This window comes from Athene cunicularia (genome assembly GCF_003259725.1).
Source record: "Athene cunicularia isolate RWA chromosome 2 unlocalized genomic scaffold, athCun1 chr2_part1, whole genome shotgun sequence".
Lineage (NCBI taxonomy): Eukaryota > Metazoa > Chordata > Aves > Strigiformes > Strigidae > Athene > Athene cunicularia.
Window position 1 is genome coordinate 146788206 of NW_020799095.1, and position 19685 is coordinate 146807890.

The window sequence follows — 19685 nt, forward strand, 5'->3', positions numbered from 1 at the left end:
TAGTGGATGTTCAGTCAACATAGGGTAGAACATAACTGTTCAGTCTCAGTCTAGTAACAATTGCTGCTCTCTGCCTCTTCCTGTTGTCCTCTTCTTCCCAGCTTCAAACCTTTGAGGATTTTTTTCAAATTAGTAATACAGCAATGTGACTGAAGCTTTAAGATTAGGTTTTTATTTGCTGTTATTCTCATTTTACAAAGGTAAAGATTTTGCAAATATTGTGTAAATATTTCAGTTATGTACCTTGTATGAATATATTTGTGATGGTGCCATGTCAAGTCCTGTTTTGGCAGCTTAAATGTGTTAGATGCAAACTGAAATTTATCAGATTGGTAGGCATTAAGAACTGGACTTTAAACGTGTTTTTAAAACCTATTACTGTGGCAGTGTGGAATGTCTGCACTGAAAAATAAGACCTGTCAATCTAGCAAGTTATGGCTAAGACTTGCTTCAACACTACCTGGAAAGCAGTCAGATCTACGTGTTTCCACCTAGTGTGTATGTGAGAAAGTTGTGGCAGAGCTTTAGTTTTGTTTCTGGCAATTTTATTGATGTTTCCTTGTGTTCAGACAAGGATTATCTCAGCAGCAGATTTTTCTAATGCAGCGACTACATGTATAATTTCTAGCAGTTAATGCTTCAATTAAAATGCTTCTATGAGATTGCTTTGTGTAATAAGAAATTGAATTAAGATGGAATGTCTACCAGTAAGAGACCTAGGGAGCCTTTCTAATGTTAAGTAAATTGCAACTTGAAAAAGAACATTATGAACTATTTTCAATTACATGCCAAGATTTTTTTTAACTTAAGGATACAGATACAGGCTACTTAGAAGTATGTACAGAACACTTGGTGCAAAAAAAGATACTGATAAGGTGCAAAAAAGATACTGATAACAAACTTCAGAAGTCTACGCTTTGAAATCTACATTTAGTTATTGCCTGATTCTAGAAGATCCTAAAGCTTCGGGATGGCTAATTTTTTAAGCTTTATAGTTCCCAAAGCATACATTCCTGGATATTTCCAGAAATGTTGCATTTACTGATGGACAAAGCAGTGCTTGCCTTAATTCAGATTTAAGCTTGTAATTTTCACACTGCATCTGTATTACAAAATTATACTTACACTAGATATACTGTAAAGTACATAGATATATAATGAAATTGCAACAGTATGAGGCTGTTCCTACTGTTTCCCATGAGAAATGGGGAAGACTGAAAAGATATTACCATAACCTACTGCCTGGTGAGATCTCACCCAAAACAACGAGCAGATGATACAGTGCTGCATGTCTCTTTGTAACTGAGAGCTCAGTATTCCTCCAGTAGTGGAAGGCCCTTGTTTCAAATTCCTGTCACAGGGTTCTGTATTCCCTTGGTTCTCAGTGGAGATGGTGCGCTGACCACCGGGATACTGGCTGTTGTAGCGCACACAGTGTCAGGAGAGTGGTTTTCAGCTGTTCAGTTTTCAAGAAATCCTTACAGATTTGTGGGAAGGCGTAAGGGAAACTTGTTCACAATACCATTTGGCTGGGTGGCTGAGAACAAAATCCATTTCTTCATCCAGTAGTGACTGCTATGAAATATGCAAGGATGTTCCAATTACTGAGAAGAATGAACACAGAGTCTCACTATTTACAGGTGAGAGCCAATTCAGCTGAATAACCTATAGCTTTTTATTTAGTGCACCTCCCTTGAAAGCTAGTGCAAATTCTGGTTTGATGTCCAGCACTGAGCTTGAATTCCCTGTCTCCTCATTGAGATTGAATTTAGTTTACAGTTTGAAAAACTGAAAATTAAGATTAATGTGGAAGCAGTTTCTTGGAGCTACTAATACAGTGCTGATTTTGCATGGTGAACTGTTCTTAAAGTAGACTTTTTTCTCATTAACATTCATTTGCTTACTTGCTGTCTGTGGTTGAAGGAAAGATCTGTAGGAAAAAAGAGGAAAAACTTTGTATACTGTATTAAAAAACCCCTAAGCTTTTTATTTACAAATAAATGCTTCTTGGAGTTGAGGTGGCAGAATATTAGGTGAAGTAAGGGCTAGTCCAGATAACATAAGACTTTGAAAACAATTAAAATTCTGCCTGAATAGAGTTCAAGTATAATTTTAATATAAGAGTCAAACCATGTTTCACTTTATCTTGGTCTTCCGAATGTTGGCAGTTTTCTAATAACATGCAATATTTCAGATGCTTTTATTTGCTTAGTTTTGAGTTTGCAGCTTGTTGTTTGGATACCTGGAAAAGGGCTTGAGGTATCTTCATTCCCCGAGTACTAGAGAAATGATCTTTTGTCCATTCTGCTCTGGTCCCCTCTGGATAATGTTGTAGTTTCCACTTGTTTTATGCCTTTTTTAAGCACTGTATTTATTGAGTTTGGGCTTTGAAAAGTGCTAAGACTTATTAAGGTAAATTCAGGTAAGAGTTCTGGAAAGCAAGTTCATAACATCAGACCATTACTACTTGACTTTTTTTCCCAATTACAGTATTCTCTTTCATGATAGATAGGACAAGCAAGAAGAAATAAATGAAAAAAATACTTCAAATTTAAGTCCCTCAATTGTTCTGGTTTTGAATCTTACATTTACCTTTGGGGTTTTCAGAATAAGGTAGAGAGAACAGAAAATCTTTTTCTTAGGATCTTAGGTGACTTTGGCTATGGAAACAGTGAAATGTTTTAGAGGAGAGACTGAAAAGCTTTTCTGCCTGCCCGTCTTGAATTTGAAAATGCACCTATAATGTGCATGCAAAATATTTTATTTGCAAAGTATTTTATTTTAAGCTGCTCATCTAAGTTTACCATTTTCTAATTGAATGAGTGTGAGCTGTCCTGATTCTGACGCTGCTCCCTGCTGTTATATATTGAAAGACACAATTGTTTTGGCCTGATAGTAACTTGGTTTAAATTTTACTGCCAGTATCGATTACCAAATTTTTTCTTGTTTTGAGGTGTGTGAAAGACAATCCACTAGTACATCTTTCATTCCAGGAATACCTTATTTGTGCTGGTTGAATATGCACTAGTCTTCGTCTAGATGAAAACAGATGAAAATCTACTAAATAGGAGCTGGCAGTCTGTGAATGTTTGCTGCTAATGTCCTTAATGTTATCACTCAGTCTTTAGATGGTAGTAGCTACACATACTTGCTTTGATTGCCCCATATTCCCTGTTGATTAAATGATAGGGAGATGTTATTTCCGTCTAACAGTCTCTGTTCCTTTCCTTTACAATTATAATTTGCCAAAAAAATTCTTCATTGCACTGCACTGAAGTTGCCTCATGTTCTTTCTACTTCAAGTTAATCTCTGTACAAACAGGTTTTTTAATATGATACTTTTTATCTAAGACATTCCTCCAATATTCTGTGACAAAGTACTGATATAAGTATTAATTTCAGAAAATGACGTGGAAAAGAAACAACTTTATAGTGATAACGGCTTTAATTTTTTTCCCTTATATGGATTTCCTTCATCGGGGAGAGCTGGAAAATTGATTTCTCATTGATTTGATGATTCTCTTATTGATTTGATTATTTATTCCAGCACTGCAAATGGCCTTTCTTTAAATGAACTTTTTACCATTTTTTCTTCCTATTTCTGTTTTGTTCTCTTAACATCATTAATTTCCCCTAAAAATGACCCAAACACTAGTATGTCATTGTCACTGCCAGCAGATTATAATGTAAAGCCACCATTTCCTATTCCCCATTAACAAGAGTATGTTATAGAGTACTTCATTATTAGAAAGAAACACTGAGTAAGGCTTAGCGTGATTTATAATGTTTTGGGTGGTGCAGAGGTTTTGGCTAGGACTGCTTTCATTGCTTTTATCTTTTGATCTGCGTTACTAACTTAACGTCCTTGAAGGGTGTATTTTTTCCTGCTGCTTTTGGTTCTGTTCGTGAAAAATTTCTGCGTTTCATGCTGAACAATTACTGTTTGCCAGTGCTGCTCTTCGGATTTATATGAACTGTGGGTGCTGTCATTGAGACAGCTACAGGCAGGAGCTCTCTTTAAGAGGAAACATAATGTGATTCTGGTGTATAGACTGGTTTACTAAAGGAGTTTATTAATAAGGTTTGAGATTTTGCAGAATAATTTCTTATTATTTCCAGATATGTCTTAAAATTCTAGCAGTTTTGTTACTCTGGGGGAAGGTTCTTAAGACTGAAATTAACAGAAATCAGGACAATTGCTCTTGGTACCTTCCTGGTTGATATTTTAAATGTGTGGAAAATTTGTGGTTTAAGAGGACCTAAACATCTTCAGCTCGCTCTTTTACCTTTTTTTTTTTTTTTTTTTGTAAGCACAAACTATACAGCATACTTGTGTTTTGATCAGAGTAAATTTGAGAGTTTTCTAGGTTATCCTGAAAAATAGAGTAATAACAGAAACAGTGTTCCCATGCATGGGATGAAAATATGATCTTGTTCAGGCTTTTGTTTTTTTGCAGTGGGAGAGGAAATAGGACTTCACCTGAAAACTCTTTCTGATTACAGAGTACCTATGGGAAGAGCTTTTTATAGACTTACTAATTGGAATTGAGAGGGAAGTGCATTGTATTGCATTGGTAGGTAGTAGGAACACAAATGCTGTCATCCACATGAAGAATAATATCTTTACATAAAAAAAAAAAAAATTAATGCTTTTATAAATACCTGAAATATGCTGAAAAATCAGCAGAAAAAATGCAATTAAAATATTCTTATGAAAGTGTAATTCTTCCTGTACTATATGGAAATAAATTGGTATAGCAATGATTGTCAGTGAATAGTTTATACAAGATGTCTGTGCATATTTAAGTTCTGCTCTGTTCACTGCCGGGGTTGTTTTCCACCCCTGCCAGGGTCTTTATCTTCTCATGTGGAACCAGGAACAACACAACACCAATATGATGATCAGATCGTTCCTATATTCTCAGATTCTGGTTACATTTTACAGTATTCTGAGTTCTGTACACGCATGGTTATCTGTTCTCTGATAGGTTGCATGCATTGTTCAGAAGCTTCTACAAGCATTTACACTGATAAATTATATTTATGTAAATAAAGCCCCAAACTTGCCAAAACTTTTTATCTATATCTTTGTTCTGCACAAACTGGTACACTTCTGCTGGCCACAGCTGCTCCTTCTTTTCTGACCACAGATGTTCATTCTTTTGCTATCTGTTGATAACTTTGTCTTCAGCCCTGTATTTTCCCATCCACATTCTTTTCCCTGACTTTTCCTTCCACCTTGTATGTTTCAATCTACATTCTTTTCCCCTCACATCAGCTTTGTATCCCTATCTGCATGCTTTCTGCATTAGCTCCATCTAATGCAGCCCAGACCCCTACGGTCCACTCCCATTATATGTGTGAAAATAACTATTACTTCTATTCAATTAGCATGATATATTATTGTACTGAAGCATGCCAGATGGCCAAGGATATTTCACCTAGATACTAAATTAAGTTAAAAAAATATTTATTGAAGCCAGAAGAGGTCTGTGACAGAAAAACACTCAAGTAGTGTGGATTTAGTCTAAAATGTAAAACATTCTGCCTTGGCCAACCTTATTTGTAACCTCCTAAAAGAAGATTTTTCAAATATTGCATGACTAAGAAAATACTGTCAGACCTAATTCAAGGAAAACTATGAAACATACTTCAGGTGCCCCAGCCTAATTGCTACTTCAAGGGACTAGTGCGCAGTAAACAAATGTTTTGGAATTTTAATCTCTTATCGCTTAACAGAACAAGCCATTGAGCAGCTTTATAAACGTATTCTATTTTAGCAGCATGTTGCATGTGAAGTTTATCTTGCTTTTAATGTAAATTTTTGGGTTTATAAATGTAAATGCAGCAGTAAAAATGAAAAATTGATCTATTTAAGCAGATTATAGTAATTGCACCAGCACAGGTTGATCTTTTTAATGCTAAGTGACAGGAGACCCACAAACTACAAAGCATATATCTTTCTATTCAAAGATTAGAAGAGCCACCTTCAATCGGTGCTTAATTTTCGCAGGTCACAAAATGGTGAACAGTATTGAGTTCTGGGTAAAATTTCTCTGGAAGGGAACTGGTAATATTAGAAACACTTAAGTCTGATACAGCGTGGTCCTCCACAATATTTTCCCTTTGTTCTGCTGGACATCTTGTTAAGGGTCCTCTTATTTCAAATTTACTTTGTTTCTTTGTATTCAAGGAGACGTAGATACACTAGAACGTCAGAGCAGTCTGTTCTCCCCTTTTCTTTCATGATCAGTTTTTTTAGTAGTTAACATAAATGTGAAGAATAGGACTGATTACTTAAGAATTATTCAATTATTCCTTAGTGACAAAGCATTAACATGTTAAAAGGTTAATTTCAGCCCTCTGCTTTCATTTGGTGTCTCAGCTGGCTGTGCATGGTTTGAAGTTCAGGAGCTCCTCTTAGGGGTGGTTGGTTCACAGTTGGGAGATTCTAAAAGAGGAGACCAAATGTCATGTAAATGTTCTGGAACAGGGCAAATAAGTTGTCTCAGACAGCTTCTGCTGTTGATCAATGTCTGTATTGTTAACAGAAGTCTGTGTATTGCATCAATAAGTAATAAAGTGCTTCTTCATAATAACTGCCAGGAGGCAATGGTTTTGTGGGTTTAGTGTGTGGTTTATCAAGAAAAATCCATATCAGATGGACAAAGAAAATGCTAAGACTCTAATTTTTAGTTTCAGGACAGTGAATTACTGACAGAAAACAATGCAATTCCTTTTCAAGTGAGATTCTTTATCCATGGATCTCTTTGCAACAGAATCCTTGTTTCTTCCAGACACAGGAATAGGCTGTCACTCATTTGTGCTGGTAAATATTCATAGGCACCCTTCTACTAATCACGTTCACTCTTCTAGTGGTGGTTAAGCAGTATTGATGGGCAGATTGCCTGGTTTTCCTTATCAGCAGTTTCAAATGGCTGGAAAAAATGCTAAAAACTTTCTCAGCAAATTCAGTTTCCCATCAGTAGTTTTTGAGGATGGCATTGGATTCTGCTATAGATAGCTTTCCTTACAGTGTATAAAAAGCTGTCAGGTTCCTGTCATTGGAGGTGTTTTCTACTGCAGTTGGACAGTCCATCATCTGCCATACCTACCTAATTGATACTGCTAGTTGGTTTTGTTTTCTGTCATTGGTGAAGGATTCTTACAGGTTCCTCTTCCTGGGAAAGTTTGTTTTTTCATGAGACTTTATCATTATGTTGCCAAGGTTTGATACACACTTACTCAGAAAATACCATATATAAGATAATACCAGATTTTAATTTTTCTGGGTCGTTATATCTTCAAAGTGTCTTCTCATTGTCATTTGCATCTGTCAAAAATGGAGAGCTTACCCCTAAATATCCATCAAGGTCTTTAGCATATTTAGATATCATTTGGATATTAGGATTTCCTAAGAATCGGTACAAAGGAAGTGCCATTTCTACTTTTCATGTGTTTAACTTGTTTATTACTGGATAAAACAATAAATTGCTTACAGTTCTCTTGGATTTCTCACCCTTCTCTGGGAAAACACAGCATCATTGTCACTTCATTTTTATCTTAAACTTCTAGCTGGAGTTAGTGCATTGTTCAGTTTGGTACTTAAATCCAGTAATTTTTTAAGAGTGTTACTACTACAGTGTATACTTATATATTGTGGGTAATGTGGAAGGAGTAAGAAAATACTTAATGCTAAACTCCCACGAATTGAAGAGCATACAGAGGGCATTCAAAGAGGTAAAACCATCATTCTTACTAGTCTCCTTTATGGATTTTTCCCATCTGTATTCTGTGTAGAATATTAAACTTGTCCAGAAATAAGTAAGCTGCCTAAGTCAGTTGCATGACATTTATTCAGATGTTTTGATTCCAGAGATGCTTCCCAGATTCTTGAAGATCAGTGGCTCACTCATCTCAGAGTACATGGAGACATAAAGCTTTTGTACTGTTTCTGCACAAGCCAGTGTTAACTAAAAAAAACTTTTCAAAGCACAATAGTTGAAAATATCTTTAAAGTAATTAGTCTCATATATGTGTAGTCTCCTACAAGAATGTAGTCTCTAATATTGTTAAGGTTCTGCCGTTTCATGGTGTATGTCATATGTGTTTCAACAGACTATTGACTTTTGTATTTAGAACTAGGTTACTACTTTGTTTCTGGAGTGTGCTTACTGTTAATATCACCTACTTTTTTTTTTTTTGTCATTTCAGGAATATGATGATGGTTATGGAACTGCTTACGATGAACAAAGCTATGATTCCTATGATAACAGCTATAGCACTCAAGCACAAAGGTCAGTCTCCCTATCTGCTGCAACTAAATTTGAAATATTCTACAGTTGGAAAAATAGTTCTATTTAAAGACTTTTTCAATTTCATCTTAAACAACAAAAGTGTTATAAGAGGCTTATTAGAAATAACCCTCAGAAGTATAGAAGTCAAGTTACTGAGTGGTTGAAAGGAAACAATAATGGGAACTTGAAACAAAGGGTTTCAGTGATGCCAAATCATAAATCAAAGTTTTCAAAAGTTCAGGAAAACTTAATTCAGATTCATTTTGGGAGGGAGGCAGGGAAGGAAGAAGAGTAGAAATAACTTTATAAAAGTTATTCAATGATCTGAGACAGAGCTGATTGAATTTTCTTACTACTTTAACATGTTTATATGCCAGTATTTTACCTTTACTTGGTTGTAAAAGTACACTCTTTAGTTTCTTTTATTTCTTTGTGGAATTGTCTGTGACAAATTTGGATTTTTGCCACTCGTCATCCTTCCCCCACTTTATTCTCAACAGTATTTTTAAGCACTTCTGATGTATTTTCATTAAATTTTGCTTTTTTCAAAGGACTCACTGTTTGGAAACTCTGTGAATTACAAAGAGTACTAATATGTCCCAGTGATGGAAAAAATGCCATGAAGTACAAACTACTTTTATTAGGTGGTAGTTTGAACTTAATGGCAAATATCATGCTGACACATTAGTTGGCAGCTTGTTTGATTGTCCCCATTATTAGGTACTTCTACCGTGCATGTCTGGAAAGGGAGCTTCTGTGCATCTGTCACTGAGTTGTAATATACTGTCACTCTTAGACCAAGTATTCATAGTTTGATCAGTGGTAGATTTTGTAATGACATTGCTAATTTCTTTAAACTTTTATGGCAATAAACTTGAAATGGTTCAAACAAGAATGTTGAGAACATGATAATGCTATAGGTCTTCATGACTGGTTATCTGGGGTGATGTGAACTTCAAACCTTGCCTTCTGGGAAGATGACAGGAAAGGGAGCTATTGGTGGATACTCTGATGCTGATAAGATACTGCTTAGACTATTTTACCTTTACAATGTAGCCTTATCTGAAATAGTACAGAACTGTTCACAGTGAAGTTGAAAACAAAGATTTTTACACCTGACATCTGCTTTGCTGTAGTGTTGACACACCCAGCTTAAATTTTGTTGTATAAATGAATGCTTTCCTATGCCCAATAACTTAGTCAATATGAAAAAAATCTAATGGAAAGTTCATTATTGTTAAGAACTAGCAGAATGAAAATGCTTTTGATGCTTCACTCCTACAGAGTCTTGTAAGCTACTGAAAATTGATTAAAACAAAATATGAATTAAGAAATCAGCAGCACAGGACCTCCAGAATATGAAGCTCTATACAATGTTACACTTAGAGAGCAGCTGCTGGTAATGGAATTTTTTCCAAAGAGAAATTACCAAAATAGTCTTCAACTTTTATGTTGGTAATTCTGTTCTGTTTTACTGCTTCTAGTGCTGGTAAATGGGTTTATTGCACACAAACATTTGGACTTCATTACAAAGTCATTTGCCTGAGCCAAAACTAAACATTACTTGGATTTTATTTTTTTCCATGTTAATAAAGTTTTCACTGTTTTTTTTTTCTTTTGATCTAAAATTAGCAAAAAGCAAATCTCCCAAGAAATCAAATTGTTCTTGTATAGGACTTACGCATAAGAATATGTATAATATTTATAGATACAGTATGTACACATGAGTAACTGTCTGGAAGGTGATACTTCGTAAAATGATTGCTCTACTCCATATTTTAACTGTAATTTCACAATAGATACACTGTTACATTCTGAGTTCATTATCTTCTGAATGATTGTTTCACTTTTTTCTCCTAATTTCATTAAGTGCTGCATAGTAAAAGAAAACAAGAAATGATTCACTTGTTTGTTTCTCATGGGGTATTGACAGTCATTTTCTGGCATATTTTCTGGCTTGGCAAAAAAGATTTTTAGGAATGTATTGGCAGGCAAAAAGTAATAACTGTAAATAGCCATCTGACCTACCTAGAACAGCGTTCCTATCTTTAATGTGAATATCACATAGTGGTCCATATTGTAAGATGCCATTTTATAACCATTAAGAGATACTTACTGTATCTAGGTGCATTGTAATGCCTTTACTATGAAGGAAATTAGAGGAAAGTGTATTGTTTTCATAGCTTAGCCTTACATCATTCTTAATATTTTTGGCCTCATAAAGCATGGAACAAAAATGCACTTTAAACACGTGAATGCCCTCTATGTGCAACTCCATCATTTAGACATTAGCATGTCTAAACTTTTCTCTTTACTTTCACAATTTGAAAGAAGTAATCTTAAAACAATGGTATTTCAAGTATGCTTTCTGATGTTAATTTCTCTAGGAGATTGTGATTCTAATGATATTCTGTATTAAAGAGCAAATTTGAGAAATAGCGACTAAACTAAAAAGATAGGTTTGCTCATAAATTATTTTCAGTAGTTCTTCAGTACATGAACTCTTTTCCTGTACCTTGCCAAACTTAATGTTCAGGTGTACACTGTGTGATCCAGTGGAGACAGTTGAAGGTAGTAGGGGTTTTTTTAAAGCTTTTGCTTATTTTAATGATTTCTGTTAGAGATGGAAACTTGCAATAGAATTGGAAGTATCTAGAACTGTTGATGTACAAGATGTTGTACAATGACATATTTTTGATAGGTGTGCAGGAGTACATTCTCAAAATTTGACCATTCAGTACGCAACGGTATGAGTCCACTTTACTAATAGTTTTTAATTTTGATGTTTCTAGTGTATTTCCCAGAAATGGCCAAATCTGACATTGGCTAGGATGGGTGATATGTTCAGATATGAAGAATAGCATACTGTGTATTTCTGTGTGCATTAAGGTAGCTGAGACTTTGCATGCCTCTGCATACAATTCCTTTCTATAACTGAACTGCTTGCTGGTACTAAATCATGTGTGTTTATAAGTTTAATGGCATTTTATTTGACATTGTGTGAAACCGTGTCCTTGCTGTGTTTGGCAATCTGAAGCTTTAGTTAAAACCTGTCACAGCACTATTAGGTAGAGAAACATCAGTTTTCTCAAAGTTCTCATCTATCTTAATGCCCTGTAATCCTATAAAAAATTGTTTTCCTTTAAAATACTTTCTTATCCGAAGTTGTTCGTGCGACAAAGCCTCAAATAGTGCTTCAGGATGTCTTTAACTGAATTATTTTTTATGGTCAAAAAGACATAAAAAACCACCCCTTGGAGCTGTACTGAGCTTGACTAGATATCTTAACTGATTTTTAAAAGATATGTGACTAAATTATATGTGTATTTCTTGCACAGGATGATTAGATAATATTTTTACCAGTATAAACTGGGATAGCTAATCAGTTGGGGTGTTCAGTATTGTTATAAAAAATAAAAACCAACCTCAAATTAACAGAATATCTCTCCATTTCTAAAAAGCAGAGGCTAGTGAACACTTGAAGCAGCTGAGATGCTTTTACCTTAATAAAGCATAATGCATACTGTCAAAATCTGATCATTTATGGTTGATACTCAATGCTTATCTAAGGAGAACAGCAAGACTAGGCTGAATGTTACTGTCACGCAGGGCAGATTTCACATTATGCAGTTAGTAATTCCTTCATAAAATTTCTTCCGTATACATATGCAGTAATTTAACATGTGCAGTTGTATGCCAAAACCCTTTTTGGGATCTTATGCTAGAATGTGAATTCCAAGTGTGAAAAACCATTGTTGTGACTCCTGCTGCTGATACTTGCCTTTGTCAGATGCCTGTAGACTTGTCAGCTTCCCTCACCAGCATGCATGCGTCCTTACGCAACCTAGCCAACTTGTAAAGGACTTCCCCAAATCTGTCTAGAACTGTAATTCTTTACTTGGATTTATTGCAGAAAGTAGTGGGTGTTTTAATAACCGAATGTAACGCTAGACCAATTTTACTATGAAAATTCAGAAAATAATATTGTGGCGGAATCGGGACCGTTTAGTTGGGTCTTCGTTTAAATTTATAGATCAGTTTAAACATTTCTAGCATGAAGAAAATGTATTTATTTTAAACGTCTGAAATATGTTTCAAATTGAGCAAAAGTGCTTTTGTCCCTTAGTGGCTCCATACATGATCTGCACAAGTGTTTACGAAGACAATAATAGGGCAGAGGGAAATGGACACTAATAAATCAGTTGTCACTGTCAGTTCACTGTTTAATGTTCTCAAGAATACCTAAGATTTATCGCCGAGGAATTGTAGAATAATGGTAGTGTATGGAAACAAAGTCCACCAGGGAGATGTACTACATCATTCGGATTTAGCGCTGCCATCTGCTTAATAGCATTGAGATGACTACAGAGGTACTTATGATCAACCATTCATAGCAGTGACAGATGCTGCAGAGAGTTAACATCCCAGAGAATGAGGTTTGTTGCTAAAATTCAGATTATGTGACAAGGTTGCTGAGGAAGGGGGCTGGGTTTGTTACCTCTCCAACAGCATTAAAGGTTTACTGTGTGCTTTTAAGTTTACTATCGAGAGAGAATGGCTAACACAGTTACTGTAGTACAAAAAAAAAAAGTGGAGAACCCCATCTGTCTGCTTCATGGCACTCAGAAGTTTCAAGTAACTTCTTTAGGCTTGTCTGCTAGCATTTAAAATTAGATACTTTTCCTAGAAAAAAAATGCTTTTGTTGTTAAAAACCAAAGAGGCTAGACAACAGATCAGCATTCTCAACTATAAAACGAACAATTTGTGGAACTTTATGCCTGTGTCCGTTCAGGGACAAGAATAAGTCATTCATGTAGTAATGTCATTTTCTATTTAATTATAACTTATAAATTTAAAGCTGGTTTAGATGTTCAGTCAAGGTGATCTTGCCTTCACTCCATTGCAGAATTTAATCTAAACACTGATATAAAAGGGGAAAGATAGGTATTAGGGCAATTACTGGCTTATCTACAGTTTTCTGCAATGGTTTCTGGCTTCCCATCTGCCTATGCTATAGATTTCTCTTGGCAACAACCATCCATTGTACCATTGGCTCAAACGTAGCATTGCTCAGTTGCTGCTCTTGCATATCTAACAGTAATCGCTACCACTTCAAATCATACCAAAATGTGGTGCCATCAACTAGCTCTAAGTTCTCTGTAAACCTTAGAGCCATCTAGTCAAGCTAATCTGAATTGAGGGAATTGGCAAATTCTCTTTAGTATACCTGTGTGTCTCTTCGGTTCCTCTAGTTCGCTCTGTTTATTGGTTAATGTGTTGGGAAGCGAAAAGTACATGCTGCAACTTTATTTTAAATTATTTATCTAAAAGCATAAAAAGATAACTGCCCATGTGGTATTTTTTAAGCCTGTTAAAAGCCCAGCGTTGTGAATGCCATGCGGTGAGGCCTTATTCTTTACTGTTGTTTTCAACACTGACTGGGTCAAAACATAAAATTTCTTTACAGTAAACTGTGTACAATGACCCTGTGGTTTGAAATTTGAGGAAGTTTGTGTTTCATAGCTTGTGGTAGTTATTTGAGAAAAATATATCGATGTTAGATCAAAGAGGACTGAAAAGACAACCCACCTTGAAACTGGGAAAAGGCCATTGTTCAACTGATGCCTAAATAATACAACCAAATATAAAGATTTGAATCCTTCAGGTCTCTCAATCTCAGATTTTTGTGCCACTTCAGAGGCAACTTAGTTTTGAGAGAAGTTTTTTTCCTAGTATATAGTTATTGCCAAGACCCAGAGACGTGGTCTTCTCCATTTTCCACTAGGAACTCAAATTTTCAGATGTATTCTGAAACTACGTGTAGTAGTCAAACGAAAGATGATGACATTGCTGTTCATAAGAGGAGGATTTTCATAGAGCTGAGTATATGGATTTGAAATTAGCTTATGGAGGTGTTGTTGTTGGTATTTGAAAGTTAATTGCTAACATTTTGTTTGCTCAGTGTTTTAAATTTACATTGTTAGGTTTGTCAGCAATCATGCATTTCTAGGGTGTATAAATATGTATTATATGCAAAACAGTGTCTCTTACTATACCTTTTCAAGATGTAATTCTTTGGATTTTAACGCTAGTAGATTTTTGTATTTCATGCTATGACTTATAAATTTAATCAATCCACAGCAATTTGATTTCTGGGGATAGTGCAAATGGCAAGTATTTTGCAGTTGTTGCTTATCAACACCTGGTATGTATGAGCTTATTGGAGGTTATAATTTTGCACAAATAAAGTCTCAAAAGCATTAGCATAAACAAGCTAATGTATCTTTGAACTGAAAATCCCTGCCATGTGGTTTCTTGCTTAATTTTTATGCTCATATAACTGGAAGAGATTTATTTTCTGCAGTTTTTCAGATGTAGTTCTTCAGGTTTAGGTAGATGCTTTCCTTTTTTGTTACCTGTTAAAATGTGACAAGATGAAGTATTCAGAAATACTTCAATAGCACAGATAGCTTTAACTGGCGTCTAGCATACATGATATTTTAAAATGTTTTACAGAAATTTTGCCTGAAAAAGGAAACATGAATAAGACTAAGGCAATTTAAGTGTAATGATGGAAAAACCTTACCCTTAAAGGAAAAAATAATCTTAACATAAGTATATCACATGCTGCACTCATAAAATTGGAAAATGTTTTTAGAATCCTTGTCATGTTAAAATTGGATTATTTCACCAGTTGAGAAATGTTAGGAATAGTTTTAATTTGTACTAATAATGCTTGGTAAAATGCTTTTTAGATACAAAAAGATTTTGGTTTTCTTCATGGCATTGCTATTAAACCTAACTATGAACATGCCTCAATGCATAGAAAACAAGTAAAACTGCATTTAAAAGTAAGTTTAGAGACCTGTTGGAGAAAAATTATATAGAGGTGCTATAGCGGTACAAATAGTAACATGAAATTTTAAATGTTTGAGGAATCAGAAAAGGAATTATTTCATACAATTACATTATTCATTTTGTGATTGGTTTAATTTTACTTGGGTGATTTTCCAACATCTTAAACTAGGTGGTTGAATTACCACAGTATAATTAGAGGGTGAGTATTTAGTAGGATTTAGTCTTTTTTTCTTGACTGATTACACAGGTGGAAACATGAGAAAAGGATAGTTCAAACAGGGTCTTTTAAGAAGTCCTTACTAGGAAGAAAAACTCATTAACAGTGGATATTAAATATTAAATGCTGTATTGTTATTAATGGTAGCTTGTGGAATTAGTCATACTTTAAAAATATCTTAGTTAAATGGCTGCTTTAACTTAATTACAGTATATTTAAAAAAAAAAATAAATTTAAGCTTGGATGATGGAAGTAACAGAGGAAGGGTAGTATGCAGTTGCTAGGCCTCAGCAGGATGCTACAGCAGTGCCACTAGATATACGGTCTTTGGAGACTGAACTTGGATAATGAGGCTTCCAAATCTTACAAATTAAAGTTGTTATTCATTTAGAAATAACTTTTCAAATGTCTTACATAATAAACTTTCTAGCAGTTTCATTAAGAGATACCAAGATAAGGAAGAGAAACAACATAGTCTCTCTGTGACTAGAGAAAAGACAGCATCATAAATTCACACTTGCAGTAGGTAGTGAGGAATATATAAAGGGAAGATTTATTTTCCCTGGTGTAGGGTGAAGAAGGAACTTCACTGGAAACTCACACTTGGAAGCCAATGTCTATTAGTTGAATGAGAAAGGTATGAGAAATCAGGCTTCATCATTTCAGAACATGTTTTTGTCACAGAATGCCTTTTTTGTAGATGAAGACTTGACATTTTGCTGGTTGGCAGTCAAAATACTATTTCTGCTTACTAGCAGTACTAGAAAATTGCAGTTTTTTTATCTTAGAATATCCTGTAGTGGTTGGTTTGCTTTCAGGGGAAGAAAGATCTCACCTCTCTCCACTGGTAAGGAAATACCTATTTAATTGGACAACTTTAGAAAAGGAAAATGGTTGCAGGAAAGCTTCAAAATGGTCTGACTTGTCTCCTGCTTGTATTTTATTTTTGAAAAAATACTAGCAGCTGTAAATTGCACTTTTAAGCACAATCTTGGTATCATTCAGTTGACAGATGATTCAAAAAACATCTTAGTAGCCATGAGAATTTGGGGTTTATTGTGGTGTAATTGTCAGGTGTGATGTGCTTGGAACTTACATGTTGATAAAAGTGGTAGAACCCACATGCCCAGCAAACAAGTCTTAGCCTTGAAGTGGATTTAATTTAACACAATAGGAGGAAGTCTGTCTTAGTGTGCTTGGAAAGGCAAGGCTTGAAACCCCGCCTGTGTAAGGGGCGCTAGAGAAGCACTGAGAAGATCACAAACATGGTAATGCACTGCTTTTAAGATCTGTCAGATGATTATGCAGCCCTGAAAACAGTTTTATAATCTCTCTAACCAAATACATTCCGTGATGGCACTTTATTTTTTTTTAATTACAATCCTGTGAAAACTGTGGAATGATACTTCTTCCCTCAAATGCTCTTCAATGTCAACTGATGAGTAAGGATATCGTTTATAGGAAACTGCTTAAAGTTGTGCTGTTCCTGCAGTAAGTTAAAAAGACAAAAAGGTATGATGTGTATCTTAGTAGTATTTCTAATGACAGAGTGGTAGCACACAGTCTGTGCAGTTTTTCTGGATGATGCTATTAGGGGCAATGATGTCTTGTACTCCAATCTGCGACAAGTAATATCTTAGATCTCTAGCAACATCTTATGCAGGACTCGAGAGATAGCAAATAATTAGATGGAGTAATACCCACAGCTCTTTCCAATATTGCAATGGATAGTCTAAAGATTTTGACTGATGCCTGTCAGAACTTCATTGTTTTCTGTTGTTTCCACTGTCCTGAGTAGCCTTATCAGTTTGAAGGGAAAGGGAAAGGACCACATCCTTTGCCAATGTTAATGTTCACATCCCTGTTCTCCATTTAGCAGTTGGACCATGTTTGTTACACACCCGGATAGTTTAAGACTTGTACTTTAGTTTCCTCTGTTAGCAGTATAGTTCACTTCCCCGAAACTGCTTTGCCAGCCAGACAAATGTGATGTGGGGTGGATGGGTTTTGGTCCTAATACACAGGCCAAACCAAAATGCTGATGTTTACGCACCCTGAATTTTTAATTTTTCTGCTGGTGCTTTCTTGCTTGTAGTGAATTTTTGATATTTTATTTAGCGTTTCTCATGTTTAGTAATGGATTTTTGCTGTATTCATAGTTTCAGGGAAAAGCTATAGCTCCCTGCTGCTGCTGTTCCTAAGAAGACTTACTTGTGCTGTTCTCCAGTCACCTCTGCTACCTGCCATTTACCTTCCCTGTTTCGAGAGATGGGTCATGAGTGGAGTGGGGGGTGGGAAAGACTGAGTTCATAGATCAGCAATAATGGGACATTTCAGATGACAAAACTGTTAGCCTTAGGGAACTGCACAGAGTTCTGCCAGAAATATATGGATAGACTTAGTTCTGTGCCTGGTAGGAAGCACCAGAATGCAGATGCCTCTAAGGGCATTTCACTATTGAGAAGTGCAATTTATTACAATTTCTGCCCTAAGTAACTTCTAGAAAGTGATAGCGAAGGGAATCCTTGAGAGGGCACTCTGGTCATCTTTTAGGATTCTAGGTAATAGTTTTGCTATTTGTATTATCCATATGAGTACAATGGGATATCATTTAAGGAAGATTGCATCATTTTTCTGAATTTTATAATGCTTTCACATATAGGTCTCAGTTGCTTTCTGAGATCATTATCTGTTTTACAAACTGATATGCAAGGATGAGACTATGTAATAAAACTTCTAAGTGGCAGAACTGGGCATTAAATAAAAATCTGTCTGCAAGATGCCGAAAAAGATGTGGATATCATCTTGCTATCCTAGTTTTATGCTATCCTGCTGTAAACTGGATTACAGAATATGGTGCTCAGTGATCCACAGAAGCGTTAAGAACAGATACTCAACTCAATGTTCAAGACAATTAGGGAGTTATGGGAAGCTTCACTACAGTGATTGTTGTCTTGACAATAACGTTTGGGGCACTTCTTCCGCTTACTGTTGATGGATGATTTTTAATATCAGAAGCAGATGAGCGTGAAGACCTGATAGGAATGATAGAAAGAGGCTTGTCCTTGTGTAAGAGTTCTGTCCAGATGTGATTTTATCAGTCAGGATCTATCATAAGACCTCTGGCTAGAGATCTTCATCCTACTTTGCTGTTCTGTGCAACCTCTATGTAGAAGGACAAAGGTGACGCTTGTGGAGCTACTCCTAGCACAAAAGGAAACTTTTGTTTGGTAGGGGGTTTTTGTCACTTGGTGAAACTGCCCTGGCTTCAGACTAAAGCAGTCAGTCCCTTTAGTGATACTAATGTACAAAAGGGAATTTTTATTTTTTTTTTTTATTTTTCCCTAGTAAGCATTAAAAGAAGTTGAACTGGTAGTGAAGGCTGTTTTGTGTTTTTTTATCACTGAAGATGAAGAAAGCTTCTGTTCATTCAGTGTTTAAGCCGGGTAACCAGCATTGTCAGTGCTTATCTGGGCTTTTCCAGTAAACTAGCAGCTTTCAGTCAGACCTCTTATTGTCCCATTACCAGTCAGGCTCCCTGCCATACTACTTCTGTTTCACACACAGAAATGGCATAATGCTGATTCTGAAAGATGCCTGCATCAAATTTAAAGAGCCATTGCAATCACATTGATTAATCACAATATATTTTAACTACTTTTATGCATTTTCTGGAAATACTACAGAACACTTGCACTGTGTGGTTGACATGCCTGTTCTAGGATTGTCCCAAAAATACCCTAATGACCGATTCTGATATCTTCATGAGTGTTAGGTTGAAACTACCATTCTGTTGATAACTGTCCCAAGAGAATATTCCAACATCTCTAGACAAAATAAGCTAATAGCTAATATAGTATAAAACATAAGAGTTCCTTAAGACATAAACCATGTCAAGATTAGTTACTTCTATTTGTTTGTGTCATACAGATTTGTTCTTCTGTTATGGTTCATCAAGACTTTTTCAGAAACAATCGGCTTATCAGAAAAGCCTGAGAAATTCAGGTCATATTCCGCAAGACCTTTTGAAGGCTTATGTTGAATACCTCTAAATTGCAGTATTTTAAGAACCTTCTCACAGCACAGTGGTTCTAGAAAAATTTCAGGAAGCTTCCCAGTCCTCTTGTTTTACTAGATAAAAAAGCTCCTCTAAGGCCTTACTTCCATCAGTGATGCAGTACTAAAATCTGAGGGTGCTCTTCTCTATCTCAGGCTGTTTCTTGAACAGTCACTTCCCCCAACCTTATTTAGATTAGTAAACTGCACTTCATGCTTCTCTAACCATTGTAGGATTAATGCCCAGCCCTCAGCA

General features: G+C 35.6%; 1 protein-coding gene across 2 annotated transcripts in view; it reads left to right on the top strand.

Annotated features, from left to right (window-relative positions):
* Positions 1-19685, top strand: part of KHDRBS3 (KH RNA binding domain containing, signal transduction associated 3) — a 73472-nt gene that overhangs the window by 42683 nt on the left and 11104 nt on the right. For both annotated transcript variants that reach the window (XR_003397686.1, XM_026841660.1), the window contains exon 7: positions 8215-8297. Coding sequence is in view for 1 of the 2 variants with exons in the window: in XM_026841660.1 (XP_026697461.1) it covers positions 8215-8297 (83 nt within the window). In the remaining variant the exon portion in view is untranslated. The remainder of the gene's footprint in view (positions 1-8214; positions 8298-19685) is intronic.